The sequence below is a fragment of the Otolemur garnettii genome, unplaced genomic scaffold (assembly GCF_000181295.1).
Source record: "Otolemur garnettii isolate 467f Iridium unplaced genomic scaffold, OtoGar3 scaffold00128, whole genome shotgun sequence".
Taxonomy (NCBI): Eukaryota; Metazoa; Chordata; class Mammalia; order Primates; family Galagidae; genus Otolemur; species Otolemur garnettii.
In genome coordinates, this window is record NW_003852523.1 from 55,659 (window position 1) to 74,517 (window position 18,859).

The 18,859-nt window shown below is 46.3% G+C and overlaps 1 protein-coding gene across 1 annotated transcript in view; it reads left to right on the forward strand.

Moving 5' to 3' along the window:
- The window catches only part of PCP4 (Purkinje cell protein 4), a 57,895-nt gene that overhangs the window by 12,766 nt on the left and 26,270 nt on the right, over positions 1-18,859 (forward strand). Inside the window, exon 2 of the mRNA XM_003798065.3 lies at positions 13,494-13,545. Coding sequence (XP_003798113.2) covers positions 13,494-13,545 — 52 coding nt within the window. The remainder of the gene's footprint in view (positions 1-13,493; positions 13,546-18,859) is intronic.

The following is an 18,859-nucleotide window of genomic DNA, read 5'->3' on the forward strand; positions in this document are numbered from 1 at the left end:
GGCAGAGATGGTGGTGATGTTGGGGGCAGAGATGGTGGTGATATTGGGGGCAGTGGTGCTGGTGGATCCTCTTTTGTTCCCAAGCGAAGTATGAAAAATGTTTCCTTAATTGAACAAGTCTACATCTGTGTTCTGTGCCCCCCTGAACACACTCAGGAAGAAGTGAGGACTGAAGACTTAAGAGCATGAAAAGGCTCAGGACGAAACTGGTCGCTGGAAGCTTTCATCTGAATAAATGATCAATATTCAGTAGAAGAATTCAAGGAAATTTTGCCAGTGGTGGTGATGGTGGGGGTGGTGATGGTGGGGATGCTGATGGTAGTGACAGTGGTGATGGTGATGCTGGTGGTGGGGTGTGTGTGTGTGAATATATATACTTTTTTTTTTAATGGGGAGAGAGTTAGAATTTTCACCTCCCCAGAGAGCAGCTGATTAACGAGCTATGTAACTTTCTACCTTTCTCCTTCTCTGTGTCTCTTGGCACTTCTTGAGTTGTGTCAGCTGACAGAGGATAAAACATTCCCTTTCTTCCAAAAGTGTACAACCTCAGTCTTCTACTGTTTTCTGAAGCTTTTTTGGTATTAGTTGAGTGGGGGAACAAACCCAGCTGTTTCTTTATTACCAAAAAAGAAAGTCTCTGGCTTCTGCAGCTTGGAACACCCCCTCGTGGAGAAGCGCGTTAGTAGCACACGGTGCCAAGTAAACATCTGCCTTTCGTCACAAGAAGTCATTACGGGAAGAGTGGGCACTGGTGTTCATAGGAGGGATATTTGCAGGGAGTCTGAGAAGCTGGTTAAACATGTGAAAGGCAAACCAGGACAGGGAGAGAGAGTGAATTCTGGAGCAGGGCCTGTTTTTATGGCCTTGGATCCCTTTCCTCATGATAGATGCACGTCGCGTGTGTCTGCGGATATGGCGTTCAGCAGACTCTGGACATCATCAGGGTCCTTGACAATCCTGTGTAATGTATTTATCCCATCTTTTCCCTAAAATGGCCCAATTATTTTCACATGCAGAGTTTTGTGTGCTGTCATTCATTTCACAATATTGCTTTAAAATAAAACATTGTCTCCACTCTGCAATCAGGTAAACTGAAGCACACGAAGTCTGCATTGTTGGTGGCAAAAGGGGTTGTCAAAGTCAGGTTTTCCTTCAACCCAGCAGATGTTTTCTCCTCTACACCAGCCACTGGAAGTCTGGCCACTGCTCAGACTTCCAAGTGGGTCTGCCCAGAGTCCCCCATCTGCCCCTCGCCCCCCAGCAGTCACATCCTTGGACACATTACTAAACCTCTCCATGTCTCAAGTTTGGCATTATCCAATTGGAATAATGGCAGCATCCACCTCGCAGGATTATTTCACAGAACTGTTAAGCTGTTGTTATTGCATTGCATTTGTAGACGGTGCCTTGTGCCTTGTTGCAAAGAAAGGAAATGTCTTTACTAAACTTGGAGGTGTCACGTATTCATTCAGCTCTCAATGTGGCCTTCTCTTGGGTAACAATGGATTTGGCTTGTGTCCTTTCTTCTGCACACCTTATAGTTCACTTACCAAGAACACCGAATGCAGCACCAGGTTATGGTTGTTCAGAGGGTCAGAGCCAGGGTGGCGCGGGCGGGACGGCGCAGGGTGGATGACTGCTTAGGGTCTGCAGGGCAAGACTCTCCAGCTGTTGGGGGTTTTCATTCTCTGCTTTTTGGTCATTCTTTTGCTTTATTTGATTAAACCTGGCAAGGCATTCGACTAGCCGTGTTGGGGAAGAGATGGGGAATGGAAGGCCGGTGTCACTTTGATAGCAAAGAACAGCTATGTCTGTCTCCGCGGACAGTTGCTGAAATCCGGGGAGACCACAATGCAGCTTCCCCAGCCTTTGAAGTGTAAAAGTCCTTGAAAAATCACATCATTCCAGGAAGTCTGGGCAGGCTTGGCGTTCTCGGAATCATTACATTATGGATTTCCTTTAGTTCTAGAAAACTGGCCCTGCCCCATTTCCCTAATCAGCTGAATGAGGCAGACTCAGCCTTAAACGAGTTACAGGCACAGCTCAGCTTCTTCCTTTACATTGACCTTTCATTGGCCGTTTTCCATCCTTTTTCTAACTCTTGGCATCTGCTTGGTCAGCCATAACTTCTAGGGTTGGAAGAGAAAACAAATCTCTTCTGTCTTTCTCTACCCTGCGTGGGTTGGTATTTTCTGTGTACACTGAGATTACGATACTGTGACGAGCTTTTGGATATCTGTGCCTTTGTCTGAAAGCCCAGTGTTGACATTTTCCAATCACAGCAGCTGCTCTGGCTCACACCTGGCCTTCATGCCCACAGCCTTTATTCTGAGGCTAATCTGAGGAACTGCCCCAAGTGTCGGAGAACAAAAAAGGAAAAGGGGTGAGTGGAGAAGCATTTCTTTGGGTGCAATTCAGATGCAGAGGGTGGGCAAATGTCTCCTTCCGTACATTGTTCTAGCACCTTCCAGAGCTGCGAGGCTTCCCCTGGCTGAGGGCAGGTGGATTTGACTGTTCCTGGGATACATGGGGATGCCGATCGCTTCGTCCCTTCATCCAGCCTGAGACGTGTGGAGAGCCAGCAGGTTGAGTCGGGATACAGATGTCACAGCAGGGCCACTGAGCTTCCAGCTTCCGTCCCTTCCACCCGGCTTCCCCTATGTCCTCCCTTTCTAGAAAAAATACAATCTGTAAATTCTTACCAACCTTACAGAATGCATCCACCAGAATCAGAGGCCTGGGGAAAGTTCAACCAAAATTAACAACTTAAAAATATAGGTAGAGGCTCTGTCCTTTTTAGGAAAATGATCACAAATATTAATATTCTTTCTCAGGATTCTCTTAACAGCCATGTGAGGTGCATGTTTTGTTTTATTTTATTTACTTTAATTCACTGTGAAAAGGTGAGATGAAGGCCAGATGAAGAAGCCAAGGAGAAAAGGCCTTGGTTCGCACCCACTCGGCCGTGCATGGGAGCTGCGCTCTAGCTCGTCCTCCAACTGCTGAGCACGACCTTTTCTTTCATCACCCGACTGTCCTGCGACTTGAACACAATGGGATAGAAAGAGACGTGTTTCTTTCCAAGCCCGTTTTACCATTCTTTTGCTGTCTGATTTCTTTTAGGAACCAGATTTATGCCATCTGAGCATTTTTACCTTATTTAATTCTCACACCCTGATGAAGTGGATATATTGTTTTTTTTTAATTTCAAATTGATATGAGGATAAAAATTTCAAGGTGACATGGTTTTCACTTGCAGGGTAAGTTCCAGTTGTAAAAGAGTATTCTTGTCCCCATTTTACAGAAACAGAAACTGAGGCTCAGAGAAGTTAAATGACCTGCACAGTATCACACAACTGCCATGTCACAGGCCTGGGCTATCCTGGGCAACCTGCCTCCAGGACACTTTAAGTTGAGAATTATGGAGGTGTAATCTACGTATAGTAAAATTTACTCCTTTTAGTTTTATGGTCCATGGGTATTGACACATATCCAGTCTTATAACTGAGATCTGGATGGTCCTGTCCCTTGCAAAGTTCCTTTCTGTGCCTGGGGAGTCAGCTCTACCTAACACCCGTAGCCCTGGAGCCCGCATCCTCACAGCACATTCTAAATACAGGTAAGCCCCATCACGATGCAAGCCTTCATATCACCTTGAGAATAGCATGATCACAGAGGCTTATAACTAGATTAAATCATACAGGGCAATGATTTCTAAATGGCGCTGTATAACAAATAGATGAAATATTAGAAAAGTAACGAGAGGACACAGAGTGGCCCAAGTTCCTGGTCCCTGGAACTTGTCGCAGGATCTCAGACAGTTGGGGGGGGGGCATTTGGCGAGTAGTAGCGGCTGGCTTCTGCACTACAGCCTCAGCTCTAAACTTGAATTGGGTTTCTGCCCGGAGACGTCTTAAACTGGTACAACAAACACCCCCTGCTCTGGGGTCTGCTCAACCACGCCCAGCAGACCCAGGTCACAGGGAGGTGCCTGTCTACACAGCAGCCGGAAGAGGAGCCTGAGGCCCTGCCAAGCTCCGGCTGCCACCCTCCCTCCTGCCCCCCTGCCCCCCGGCTGCTCTGCCCACAGCTCATCCCCTGCCAGGCACTGCCTCCACACAGCGGCTGGGAGAGGGGACTCCAGGAAGACCTTCGGGATTGGAGAAGGGTTCCAGATGTGTGGTTTAAACAGGACACTTCCCTTCTTTCTAGCCCAGGAGTGTCCTGTCTCATGTGGTTTGGGTTCAGGAGAGAATCCAGCCCATGCCTACAGAATCGCACCCAATATGTGCTCTAGGCTCAGAGGCTGGAACACCCTCTCTCTCCTCTGGGTTGAGGGCTAAGACCATCTCAGGGGTGCAGCTTTCTTTTCTGGGCATCCCTTTATCAGCTGCGTGGAGGGGCCTCTCCTTCACATGGCGCGACCTGTATCTCTTAAGTGGCTTTCCAGAGCTGCTGTCACAAAGTGCCACAAGCTGGGAAACCGAAACAACAGAAATATGCTCGTTCATAGCGATGGAACAGAATTCTAAAATGAAGGTGTCTGTCTGGTCACGGGGCCTCATACCTGTCATCCCAGCACTTTGGGAAGCTCAGGTGGGAAGATGGCTTGAGGCCAGGAGTTTGAGTGGAGACCAGCCTGGGCAACACAGTGAGACTCCATGTCTCTACAAAAAAAAAAAAAGAAAAAAAAGAAAATTAAAATTAAGGTGTTTGCAGGCTGGTTTCTTGTGAGGCTGTGAGGGAAAGAACAGCTCCAGGCCTTTCTCTTTGGCTTGTAGACAGCGGTTGTCACCATCTCCTCACATCATCTTCCCTCTGTGCAGAGCGTCTCTGCGTCCAAACTGTCCCTTTTTATAAGAACCCCAGGTGTACTGGAGCAGGGCCACCCTAATGAACTCTTCTTACTTGCTTACTGCTGCAAAGACCCCCATCTCCAAAGAGGACGGCGCTCTGAGGTACTGAGGGTTAGGACATGGGATGAAGTTTTTGAGGGGAGATTGCAGTCCAGTCCATGACACTGTAAAGTTGTAGTGGCCTCTATCACTTCAAGGCTATTCCTAACCTTCTATGTTGTTCATTCTCAAAGAGGATTGACAGGACACACACACCTGGCTGCAACTCTTTGTTGGGCTGAGTTGAATAAACAAAGCAAAGTGACTTTATTGGTATGTACAGAACAGAGAATTTGCAGCACTCCAAATGAACTCAACAGCGTGGGTGGGACGTTTCACATCATCACATCTGACATATTAGAAGATTGCACACACGGGTCATTAATTGCAACTGTTCTTTAAGTTGGAACATACACTTGCTGTGAAATTGTGGGCATAGCGCATAGCCATTTTTATAAAACAGAAACTGTATTTATGTTGCATCCACACACACAAAAAGATTTAAAGAGAATATTCTGAAGCGTTCACATGGATTAACTCTGATTAGTTGAATTATAGGTGGCTCTTTGCTCTTTCCCGTGCATTTGTTTTCTAAAAATTTCACAATGATTATATTCTATTTTTGCAAATAGAAAACAGTGTTCTTTAAAATGAAAACTGGCACAAAGAAGGGTTTTTAGGGAAGAAGATACTGATTAAAGATATAATTGTGGCATAAAGTATAAAATGAAATTCAATTAAGTAAATCACTGATACTTTCATGAATGGTTTGCCTGAACTGCAGTGATGCCAATTAATTCTCTTACCACAAAGGTCAGGATAAAAAGGGTGGGAATAGAATGTGGCATTGGAGGCAGAATTTCAGCCTTTGGGTCTTTCGTAGGTGAGCGCAGGAGTGCAGAGGAAGGACTGGGAAGGTTAATGCCTTGGAAGATCCCATCACTTTATTTTTAAACCAATTTAAAAAAGAAAAAAAACCCTTCCAGCTGAAGTTTTCTTTTGACATTAATTTCTACACCTTTAAGGATTAAATTAATGCTCAATTTTTGGAATGTTATTCAGAGAATTATAGATGATTTAAAAATATCAAGTGGCAAGAAATTAAATCTATCCTGGCCTTATCCCAAAATGTTGGCATAAAAGTCTCCTCTGCTCTGCAGACAGATTCAGCAGCTTCAATTTGGAAAGAGTCTTTAATGATGTGCCTTTGATGTCCCAGAGAAGCCATTTGCTTAATGATCATGGTGGCCCAGGAGCAATCAGCGACCTGCTGGCCACCAGGCTGTTTGCCCATCTCACCGCACGCTTGCCGCGGTTATGTCCCCTGCTTCATTTAAAGACTGATCATCTAAGACATGATCCTTCGTTATTAAGACATTAAATTAAATTTAAAAACACACCTTTGTTTCTTTATAAACTCGGTGATCTAGAAGGCATCCAGGAAACCCTGAGGAGGGTTCTGGGATAACTGGGGTCATTCTCCTCTTCCTGTCTCTCACCTGTGGGGCACTGATTCTGGGAAGAGTGTGCGATATCAGAAATGTCAGATGTCCTCAAGTGCGACATGTGGCAGAGATATGCAGATTTGTGTGATTTTCTTTAGTTGTGACCCATCCAAGAATCCACTTGTCGAGATGCTACCATCTTGGGGGAGCTGGAGACCCTGAAACCATTAGAAGTGAGAATACCAGGATGACACAGCACACAAGGAAGACGCAGTGTGGAGGAGAGTAACTTCAGAGGAAATGCATCGCGGGGCGAGGTGCACTCAGCAGCACTGGCTAATAAGAGCATGAGAAGGAGATGGAGTTTCCTTTCCTTTTGCAAAATCTCTGCAACCACTTGGCAATCAGGGGCCACCAGAGGCCAGATGTTGGGAACAGAGGGCCAGTGATAAAAAGCCCTTTGGAACAAATTCTTTCCCTTCTCTGCAACCAGAGAAGCTGTCCACTCAGTGTCACTGGGTGGTGACTCTTGTGGGATATGCCATTACTGGCAGGTGGTGGGAGGGCCTGCCTGCTGGGCCCTGGCTGCTTCCATGCGGCCAGGAGGACTCAGGGGTTATGGCTTCTCTCTCGCACTGGGAGGAGCCTGAGACTCCCTGCGCTCCACAGCTGATGGGGGAAGCAGAGGCTCCCATGCCTCCCTCCAGACCTGCTCACAATGTCAGATCAGGGGCCTCGCCCAGACCCCACCCTCAGTCATCCTTGGGTGGCTCCTCCCCACACTGTGTTGAACTGGTCACTTTACCCCCGACCTGCCCCTCTGAGTTGTGAGCCGACCAAAGTGGGAGCAAGTGTCCTTCTCCTTGGGACCCTCAGGCCCAGCCCAGGGTCTGGCTCAGTGAAGATAAAAGCAAATGGTCCAGGAATGTGTCCCCTCCTCTGGCTGTGTCTGGGCATCTGTCTGACACCATAGGCATGACCTTCACTGCTGATGGCTTTACGTGTTGGTAAATGTCCCTCATTCTGATAAACTTCTCTGAAAAATGATCTTTTATTTCCTAGCCTGGGAGATACCACAGTCCCCTCACTGAGGAACCACCCATGAGCAGCAGCAGGGAGAGGCTGGTGCCGGGGCTGGAGGAGCCCATCTTTCTCTGTCCCACACGGGCTGAGGAGGAAGGGCGCAGAGAGCCAGAGGGCCTGCAGGCCCCTGCGCGCCTTGTCCTCTGTGGACCTGGCTGAGTGACGACTCTGTCTTCCTTTCTCTAGTGCTGCTAAAGCCGAATTCATGTATTACGCTCTTTCCAATCTTCGGTGAGCAAACGGGCAGGTCTTCCAGGGAGATGAAAAGAAGGAAGGGATGGGGTGTGGGAGGCCTGAGGAATCTGGGGAGGACATGGGTCCTCTGCTTCAGAAGGCTCCTTGTCCCCTAACTCCAGGGAGACTTCACAGTGGGCACCCTCTGGTCAAGCCACATCTCACCAACGAAATAGAAAGTCAAGTTCTTAGACCAAATACAAACTTACCTACTTAAATGCCATAGGTATAGATTCTGAACATAATTTTTGGACTTCTACTTGGACTCCAAATTTAATCAGCTGTAATTCATTTCACATTTCATACTCTTTAACCTCTGGAATGAAAAATAAATGTCTTTTAACGTGGAACTTACATTTCAACCTTAAGATGGACTTGGCTGAGAGATTTTCCAAATAGGCGTGGTCTGTCTCGTGTTCTGGGTTAGGACCAATGAAACGGGTCTTGGTAATTTGGGCCTCCTCCATGACATATAAATAGCATACTGATTTTATGAGTATGGACAGCTAAGTGTAAACCGAAGGACCCTCCCCTGCAGTATTCTAGAAATCACGTAATAAACACCCACAAATCCATGACATGAATTCTGAGCATGTACTCATGGCCCAGGAGATAGTGAAGGGTTACAATGGCTGTATTGGAACAATTTTCTCATCCTTGGAATTGCTGAGTTTCTCCATTTTTCCTTACTTTAGGGAAACACGCTGATTACTATTAGGTTGAACCACACTAGAGACTGAGGCAGGAGAACATATCAGTGATGTTAATCCTGTCTTAAATATTTTAATGCTTTGTTCATTATGACCTCTTATGTACTTTTGATTTAAAATTATTGCATTAAAGTATTATTGATTTCGATTATTGAGTTTCTTAGCGCCCCCTTATCTTATGTTCTCATGGCCAACACCTTGTTCACCCTGCCCTGTGGCGGCTAGTCCAAGATCACTGTGAGAACAGCAGATTGAGAAGTAAGTGAGTCCCTTATTTTCAAAGGAAGCACTCAAGGACTTTTTTTTTTTTTTTTTTGGCTGGAGCAGGGTTTGAACCCACCACCTCTGGCATTTGGGGCTGGCACCCTACTCCTTTGAGCCACAGGTACTGCCCACACTCAAGGACTTTTTAAGAGACAGGTCATCTGGGTGTTTGAGTGGTTAGTGACATTCAGGCTGCCGGCACATTTTCTGTTCCAGCCTGCTGTTCAGGCCTCAGTACTAATGGTGTGTGAATGGCTCCTGCCTGCGGCACAGACATGGTCAGGACGTATCTTTACATCTATCCGAAGATCAAAGCACACAGAGAAATGGATTCAAAGCCAGTGATGTGCCTGGAACTCGGTGTGGTGAGGCGTCTGAGGTGAAGGCGTTGGCCGTGATTTTGCAACTTGCTTGAAAAAAAAGTCACATAACCATGCTAATGTGCAGAGTCCATCTCTGCTCACTGGTCACTGCAGACCCTCTCTGAGGACCCTGTGAGCGGCCAGCTTGGCCTGGCATTCAGAGACTTCAGGCAGGTACAGGGTGACAGCATGTCATCCCTGCCCATGCCAAACACCTCCAGCCCACCCCTGCCCTGGCGATTCCCCCTTGGCTCTAGGCAGACGGCAGGTGCGCAGTCCAGACACATGGGGACCACTGCTCTGTGAGCATCTCGGCTCAGCCAGAGATAGGTGCTGGTAGATAAGTCATCTTGGGCTCCCAAGGGTCTGTCTTGAGACAGTTTGCACAGCTCTTGGGGGGCCACTCCGTCGGGTCAGTGTTCATTTGTCCCTTGCAGTGAGTGGCCGATTTGATGAGGATCCTCGTGGCAGCCGACTCCGCCCGCTTCCATCCTCTCCTCCCCATTCCCGGCATCACCGCTCTAATAAACTTGTAGCACGATCAGCACGATCGGCGTTTGCCTCAGGCTCTGCTTTCTGGGAACCCAGACTGAGACATATTCTTTGTTATTTTCCTGCAGACCTTGGTGCAATTGTACTGTCAGGAAAGTTACTTCAAAAATTATACCTTTAAATGCTTCGCCTGCCTTTTAATAGATGCTTGGCACATCCTAGATGATCAGAAGAAACATTTAAAGATACGAGGATCTTTCATATACTAACTTGTTATTTAGGTTTCTTTTAATTGGGGTTTTATTAAATTCTGAAATGTGGCATTTTTATTAGTGAACACTTCTGAGAAAGGAACCCTCTGTTTCTGAGCTCTCCTGCTGTGTCCTTACTGGGCAGTTAGCACATCTGACAGTGAAACGGGGATGGGATGGAGGGAACCATGTCTACTCCAAAGAGCTATTTTTGATCATGAAGGTAAATTTGAGTGGGGAATGGCATCCCACAAAAGGGCTTCTGTCCCTTGAAAAGGTCCCTGATGACCATAGGGATGTCACACAAACATGTGTGAAGACAGAAGCCAGTGTGTCTGAGGACAGGCGCAGAGCGGGCCCCGGGGGACACTGATCTCAGACAGCTGAAGGAGGGGGGCTGCTTCTCCTAAAAGCTCTAGTGAGAATAGAAGAAGATGACATTTCCACAGGGCACAAGGAACATTTCACGAAAAGGAATTCATTAGGGTGGAGCTGGGACCAGAGATGACCTGAATGAGAACCTCTGTGCCAAATACCATGACAGGGGCAGACTGCAGGACTCATGGGGGGATTCTCCTGGGAGTGGAAGAGAGGCCCTAATGGCTTTGGGTTTGCTGTAGTTCAAATCAGTGCTGATTTTTTGGCCATTCCTCTCCCAGAAGAAAAGATAAGTAAAGTCCCTTAAGTTTATAACATCTGTAGTTCTTCATGGCCGTGGCCAGTGGCTCACTCTCTGGTTCCATCAGAAATCATCCAGGACATATTGACTGACAAAATGGCGCCGAGCACCATAGCCCTGGAGCTCTCAGATCCACGGGTGCACAGTGTCACTTATAACCTGACAGGGGGGCTTTTACATCTGCATTAGCCTAGTGACTGTCTCCAAGATTATTTGGCTGAGGAGAGCTTGTCCTGCCGTCTCCATACCCCAGTTTATTAAGGTATGTGGATGTCCGGACTGGGTAACATAGTGGTGGTGTTCATGACACCAACCAGCCATTGCTGAAATTCCTAGGGAAGTGCTCAGAATTCCAGAATCTTCAACACTTTATTTTTTAGTCCAGTTATAATAGGTGACACTTCTGAGGGGTGACTACTTCTGTTCAGTGAGTGACATGGTTCTCAGGACAGTGAGTGCGTGGCTGGAGCTGGTTTAGGGCGGCGGGAAGGGTCAGGCCTCCTCTTGCTCCTGCGTGCAAGTGGGGTGGACAGAGAAGGCCACCTCTTCCCCGGAGTGCTGGCTTCTATCACCACATGGAAAAGAACCTTTCCCCTGGTGGCCTTCTAGAGAGTGATGTCCCCCCCATGATGGACATCCATGTGGCTGGCATAGCCCGGCTCTGGGTGCCATGTTATTTAAACACTAAAAACATCTCATAGCATTTCTGCAGTTGAGCCCTCGGCTGGTGTGTGGCTCTGCTTCTTCCTGTAAGCCAGGAGTTCTCAGAACTCTCAGCCTGAGGTGCTAATGGGGCCACATCAGGCTTCAAACCTGAATCCTCCTGCCTGCTGAGGAGGGCCCTCAGGAAGGTCACTGCACGCAGCATGGAGAGACGCTGGGCACAGTGGCCCAGGGGCAGACCCAGAGCCGGCTTCTTTGGGCTGAATCCTGGTTCTGCCTCTTCCCAGCTGTGTGGGCTTGAGCAGCTGGGATACGATTGGGAAGTTGAGGCTGATGATGGTGCTGTGGGTGCCGCCAGAACTCAGGAATCAATGACGCTTGACAGCCTTAGGAGTCTGGCCCCAGCAGTGTGAGCTGTGTGCACCCAACCCCTGGCCTGCCGGAGACTCTGCAGAACTTTAGCCACCAGCTGCCAGGAACAGGGAAGCTCTGGAAGAATTCTCCTGCTGCCCCCCACCTTCCTTTGAAAATGTTGCAAGGTCTCAAAGAACTCTGAAATGAGGTGCTTTCCATGATTAGTTCTTTTTTTATCAGAATCACTTTTGATCCAAGACGCCGTCTCCTGTGACATCAATCAGCTTCATCATGCCTCCATTAAATAAGGCCTGGCATAAAAATCCTGTCTTAGAAAGCCAGAAAAATGATTCCTTTTCTCCCCTGTGAACATTTCATTTTGGTTTTCTTTTGGTTTCTAAAAAGTGATCTTGTAAGAAGCGAGGTATTCATGACATTTGAAAGGGGTCCGTGTTTAACGCATCTGAAGACAATGGGGCGGGGTGTCACCTCCTTACTCTTGCACTGCATTTAATTTGACTTTGTTCTTCTCTAAAACACCGTCCTTTTATTGCATGGAGTTTTTTTTTCCCTGAGCCTTTTATGAATTATGCAGGAAAGGAAAAAAGTTTAAATGCCGGCGGGGTTCAGTCACTTAGATTGGCCCTTGCATCCCTGACTTGGTCCAACTCAAGGGTGGTCAGAGTGCCCTCTAAGGCAGCAAATTCAACAACTTTGTGTTTGAAAAGAGAAGGCATCGAAATAGGGACAGGCAAGAAGAGGGAGGCATTTTTACTTACAAATTTACTAAATTTAATAAATGTGTTATCTGGTTTAAATCATTTCACAGTAATTAGGTTGGAGGGTGAGGGGCAGTGATATGAAATGGAAGACCTGATTTGGCTTCTCTCCTGGGTTCTCATCTGCATAATGCACTAATCATCCGCAGGTTGACTTATTAATGTCAATCTTTATCATTTACCTTGTTTGCTTACTTTAATCAGAGTCTGAAAGGCAGGTTTCTCCAGATGATCTGTGCACTATTAGTGAAGAGTTGACTTAGGGTCTGGGACTTTTTCATGACAATACTGAACACTAGAGGGACCTGATTATTATTTTTATGATACTGTTCTTAGTCCTGGACCCCAATAGGAATTTTCAGGGACATTTCTGCCATAGTGGGGGTCATCCACATGGCTTTTTTCTTGTGTGGCACTCTGCCTCTCTTTCCAGGATCCCACTCTGAGACTTGTGTCACAATAGCAATTCCTGAGGACAAGGAATGGACTGAGCCTCTCCTGAGCTGAGATCATGTCGATCTTGGACAAATCATGCTCCAGCCTGCCTCATTTTCTTCCCCTAAAAGTTGGAGATATTATAAGTATATATTCTGATAAAGACCAGAAAGTTGGATTGACAGTTCTCTCTCCATGGGTTAGAATAGTTTTGAATGTCACACTAAGCTTTGAAGAAACACGCATTATGTGCAATGAATTTCACACAGCAACTCAGACCTCACACCCAGAGAATTGCACCCAAAGGTTCAAGTCTAATCATAGAATTCTTCATACTTCTAGTCAATCTGGTAAAATGAAAACTCACAGGGTAGACATAAACAATAACAGAAAAAAAATTCAACAGTAGGAGAACGTCAATCGACATCAGAATTATTTTAGTTAGATTTATTTAGAAAGAAGACGTTAACCAGAATGACGACAGCTCAGGGTAATGGCCATCACTGGCAAAGGGCAATTCTGATCTTCTAGTAGTTGACACCAACTCTTGGCTGTTTCCCTGGTATTTTTGGTGAGGTTATCATGCTTGATCCGCAGCAGTCTTTGCCCTAGTTTCCTGTGTCACTAGCGAGCTGTGTAAACCAGTGGATGTGGACATCTGTGCACCTTCAGTAGGTGCTCACCCCAGTTGGGTTTTCCTGGTCTCATGAGCGTGGTGCTTTAACCACCTGAATTAAAGTAACAACGTGATTTGATGCAAGAGACACTGTAAACAATGAAGGAGAAGAAATGATCCCAAATGTGCCTGATCATTCTGATTCTTTTTCTTTTTTTTTTATGCCTTTAGCGACAAGGTGCTGGGACAACCAATGGAAAAGACAAGACATCTGGAGAAAATGGTAAGAGGACATGAGTAGCCGCTGCTTTCCCCTTGGAGCCCTGGGCTCCCGGCAGGTGTGGCTCCCATGTCTGGCTTGTGTTTACAGCGCCGTTTAGCAAGTCAGTGCGAGCACCCAGGTCTGGGTTTGCAAAGAAAAGGGAGCCAGCCAAATGCAGTGATAGGAACGGTTTCCCTCCCAAGGGAGGACTCCCATTTTGGGCAACGTGATAATTACAATGCAAATATAGTTCTCTGCTTTCTTCATTAGGGTTGGTGAGATTCCTCCAAGTTGTTGTGAGGATAAAATGAGATCAAATGAGATAAGTGCTTTGAAAACTGTGAAATGCTCAACTCCTGTGAGGAGGTTTCAACATTCCTTTCAGGCCTCGGGAAACAGGCAGCTCAGTGCCAGGGAAGGCACCGAGTCAGTGGCTGTGGCCACAGCACAGCACCAGCAAGTGAGGAGGACAGCTGTGGCCGGGGCCTGCATCCTGTCTCCTAGAATCACAGGAACAATCATCATGTTTTAATGGATCAGGAAATGGGGTTGGTGTTGGGGCCAGGAAGTGGCCTGGAATGGGAAGAGTATGGTTCCTAAAAAATAGCGCGGTTTAAACCCCAGGTTCTAACTTTAGCAGTTGTGATGGAGAGCAAAATGTGGTGATGAATGGCCCCCAGTGCTGTGCACCAGGGCTGTAGGATAGATTCTGGGCGTTCTCACTTTATATTAACTCAAAATGAACTCTCCTTTGGTGGAAATCTACTCTTGCTTCCAACTGAATGGAATTTATGCTGGTGTCCCCCAGTCTAATTGTGGGTCATGCCAACCTCAACTACCACCTGCAACAATTCCTTGGGGCCCTGAAAACCACTTTTGTATCTCTGAGGTGAGTCTGAGTGGGGGCAGCAGGACGCAAATGCAAGGATGTTGTTTTGAGTCTCCTACCCCTTGGGGGCCATCCTGTGTGGCAGGGTCCTTGTGGTGACCCCTGGGGTAAGGGATTCATCATATCAGAAAGTGGATCCTGGTGTCCTGCAGTGTCCTGATTGGAGCAGGTGGGGAGGGCTGAGGACAGAGGAAACAGATCTTTCTGGAGCTGGAAGGAGCTTCTTTTGCTGCCCAGGGCTTTTCCTGCCTCCTGTTGTAAGTTGGGGTGGCTGTGGGGGGTGCTGGTGGTTGGAAAGCAGAAGAAGGAGCAGAGGATGGGGCTTAAAGGGAGGAGCGAAATTCCAGCAGCTGAAATGGGGAGGGATGACTGCCTGCCACGGGGCGTCCCCCGTGAAGGGTGCTGGGGGCTGTTAATGAGGGTCCTGGTCTGTACGTTCACTGGAGTTCATTTCCACTGACCCTCAGGATCTTAGAATCATAAAGTTTTAATGGTTGAAAGTCTCCTCAGAGACCCTCAAACGTTTTGCTCTCACAACTCCTCTCCACTCTTAGAAATTCTTGAAGACCCCAAAGGACTTTATGTTGCTTCCATCCACAGAGGGCTCCCATGTTAAAAATTAAAACGAAAGGATTTTAAAAAAGTTTACTCACCAACTTGCTAAGAATAAGGTAATAAATCTTCTTCACGTTAACATGAGTTACAATTCTTTTATGAACAGTAATAGCATTTTTCAAAACAAAACAACATTTAGTGAAGAGTGACAGCTTACGTTTTTGCAAATCTCTCTAATGTCTGGCTTAGTGGAAACCAGCTCAGTTTTCACATCCGCCTCCGCACGCAGTCCCGTCCGTCGTGTCCCGTGATGTGTGGCCTATGGAAAATTCCACTATGCTTTTGTGAGGAACAACACTCAGATGATGTCTACAAAGATCAGGCTACAGCGGAACCTCCACGGCGGACCCCCCAACTGGCCACCTCTTTAAGTTGACCTAGTTTTCATGGACCAGACACGCACCACACCTACACATCAGTACAGTGGGCTGGTTCCTTGTGTTGACCACCTCTGTATGTTGACCAGTTTATTACTGTTCCTTGGGTGGCCAACTTACAGAGGTTCTACTGTATATCTTTTGTAATAATTCCATCTTTGATCTTGTGGGCTACCCCAAAAGAGGCAGGTACCCCTAGGTACTTGGTCCTCACCTTGAGAACTATGGCTCTAGTGTGAGTCTCCTGCTGTGCCTGAGCAGCCTGGAGCCTGAAGACCTGGTCAGGTTGTGGCTGAGCCAGGTCCAGGTCTCAGGAGGTTGGCGCCTCTGTAGCTCAGCCTTATCCTGGCATCCTGGCCTCTCCAAACCCTGCCTACGGGCTCAGTGATTCGCACCAACAGGAATCATCAGCTATTATAGACGATGCTCCTTCCTGCCATTGAAGGCACGTGATTTCTTTCACCTGAAAACTGGTCCACACCAGTGGAAACAGTCTTTCATGGAGATATAAAAAGTAATTGAATGGAAAAATTCAAGATGCTATGAATAAGCCTTTTCAGCATATAATTCTAGGTGTTAGAAGATATTCATTTCTGAGTAGCTAAATGGAAGTAGAAATTATTTGTAGTTACAGAATAATGGCATTGTACAGATCTAAATTATTAACGTGCTATACTTTAATTCAGGTAAAACTGCTTACATATATTTGTATTTGATGCTTTGTTATAATATTAGGTTTTTGGTTTTGCTTGTAAAAATGAGCGTAGATGAAAGCCAGAACAACCTAGGAAAGATTAGGGTGAAAATTTCTAGAAATACACAAAAAGGTGTTTTCCTAAGGAATCTAAGTTGCTTAAATTCCTGCTATGTGGAGATTATCTTGGAATTTCTGTTTTAACCTAATGTTAAATTTCATTGAAATTCAAATTATTTTACCCTGTCATAACAGGCCTCTAGGGAGCCCTATCATGGTAATGTATATTTCCTGTTAATATGAAATGAAGCTGTCTCCATGTGTTGAAGGAGCAACGACCCATGAGAATAGAAATGTGAAGTGTAAGATATCAAAATGTCATGAGATTTGGGGAGTAGTCAGTCATAAAATGAATGTTCCCTAATTTCATTAGTTGTCCACACAGAGTGTTCTTATTCCAAACATTATCAATTTAGTGGAGGTCTCCATTTAACATAAAAGCAGTGGAGACTGTGGGAGTGCCTTGAAATTATTTGGTTCACAAAAGACACAAGTCAGGTACATTAAAACTTCAGACGGTATTTAAATTCTTGGGTCTTCGGCAATGTTGTTATATTAAATATTATGTTGAGATTGCCATTGGATGGGAATCATTTTTCTTGCAATTCCAAGATGTGTTTTTGTTGTTGTTGTTGTCATGGTGTTTGTTGATGTAAAATATGACATTTGTGCACTCCATACCACCCAGAATGCCCTGGAGGTCCTCTTTCTCCGAAGATGCCAACCTCCGTCCACATGTCCAAACAAACCAGATGTCCCTCCTGGCTGCACATTTTGTGGTAGCATCTGTCTTAAGAAAAGATAACATTTTCCAAAAATGTTAAGGTTACATATTTTTTGAATTAAAATTGTCAGCATCTGGATGGTTCAGAGATTTTCATTCCCACGTGAGTGAAACATCCTTTGTTATTTGACGAGTTAGGCCAAGGGTTTCATTTGTTTCGTATAACTTTCTATTTGAATGAAACAGTAGTTTAGAGCTCTGGTTACAGATCTTGTCATCTGGTTTAGCTGGCTTAATTAAATTCAAACCTGCTTATAAATACAGACTCAACCACCTGAATCTAGACGATTCCTTACAAATTACCAAGTTGGACACAATCAAAAGATGCTTTTGTGAAACAATCATGCTGCTGCGTGTCTGGCTCCTTGTGTTCACACTGGTCATCCGGAGAGATGCTAAGAGTTAAGTGTCTTTATTGACACACGAAAGTAGAAAAATACTGGAAGGAGAGTGGCTGCTGGGAGACTTCCAAGCTGTGGGGAAGATTTATGAGTCATAAACCTCCTGACGGAGCTCCCTCTCGAAGCTTGGAGGCTTACCCGAACTGAATTGATTTCTAAAACTGGAATGGGTTTCTCCTGACTTAGTGAGCTGTGATACATTTGTTTCCAGAAGGCTCTGTCTTCGGGGGTGGGAGGGGTATGAACATACCTGATTTGAAGGAAAGATTCTGTCCACATCCAGGTTGTAGCTAAGTGTCCCCAAGGAAAATATTATTCTGAACCGCCTGTGACCCTCTCTGCAGCCGTGGTGCTTCTTTGGCCCAAGAGCAGGCTTGATCCTTCGGGAGATGTGTGCCTTCTTTCAGAGAGAGGTTGTGGTTTGAGAAGTTTCTAGTAGGTGTGGAAATATGCTAGACGTACTTACGATTAAGTTTGATTTGATATGATTATATGATTATGAACAGTGAATAAGATAAAATGTCATAGTGGTATTCTCCTCTCCTGGTTTTAAATAAAACACAAACCATTGAAGCTGAAGTTCATCTTACCTTTGGATTTAGAGGAAAGACAGACTTATACACACACAGAGGAATTCTCTTATTTTTCTGCTATCAAGTAGAGAGAGTGTGACTGAGAAAGACGTGTATTTATAGACAAATGGATATGTACACTGCCATTAAATTGGACATGACATTTCAAAAAAAAGATAGAATTCGAATATTTATTCCCGAAGCATATGACCATTCCTTACCCTGCCCTTGGTAGCTCTTTATCACCTAGGAGATGAGACATTTTTATTTTTATTTTTTGGTGTTCTTGATGTATGATGATCTTTCAGGACCTATGGGCTGACTTGGGTGGATTTAGCCTGGGATACATTTAACCAGTGACCTTTGCTTGGTATGGGAGTGACTGGGCACTCACTGTCTCGTCCAAGAGAGTAAGTCAGTTTTGGCACATGGCCCGACTTGGCTGATCTCTTTCCTGTTCACAGGATCATGGGGATGGAAGGTGAGAGGAAGAAATGCAATCTCTAGAAGGGGTTCAATGGGGCCGTGTTCTACACCTGCCTACAGTAGGATGAGCTCTGTCCTGCACCTGCCCTTGGTGGGATGTAGGTCTGTCCCAAGTCAGCCCACAGTGAGGTGCAGCCCGGCCCACAACAGGATGCAGCTGTGTCCTACTCCAGTTCACAGTGAAATGCAGCTCTGCCCTGCACCTGCCTCTGCCCCCAGTGGGCTGCAGCTCTGCCCTGCCCCCGCCCCTGCCCCCAGTGGGCTACAGCTCTGCCCTGCCCCTGCCCCCAGTGGGCTGCAGCTCTGCCCTGCGCCTGCCCCCAGTGGGCTGCAGCTCTGCCCTCCCCTGCCCACAGTGAAATGCAGCTCTGTCCTGCACCTGCCCCCAGTGGGCTGCAGCTCTGTCCTGCACCTGCCCCCAGTGAAATGCAGCTCTGTCCTGCACCTGCCCACAGTG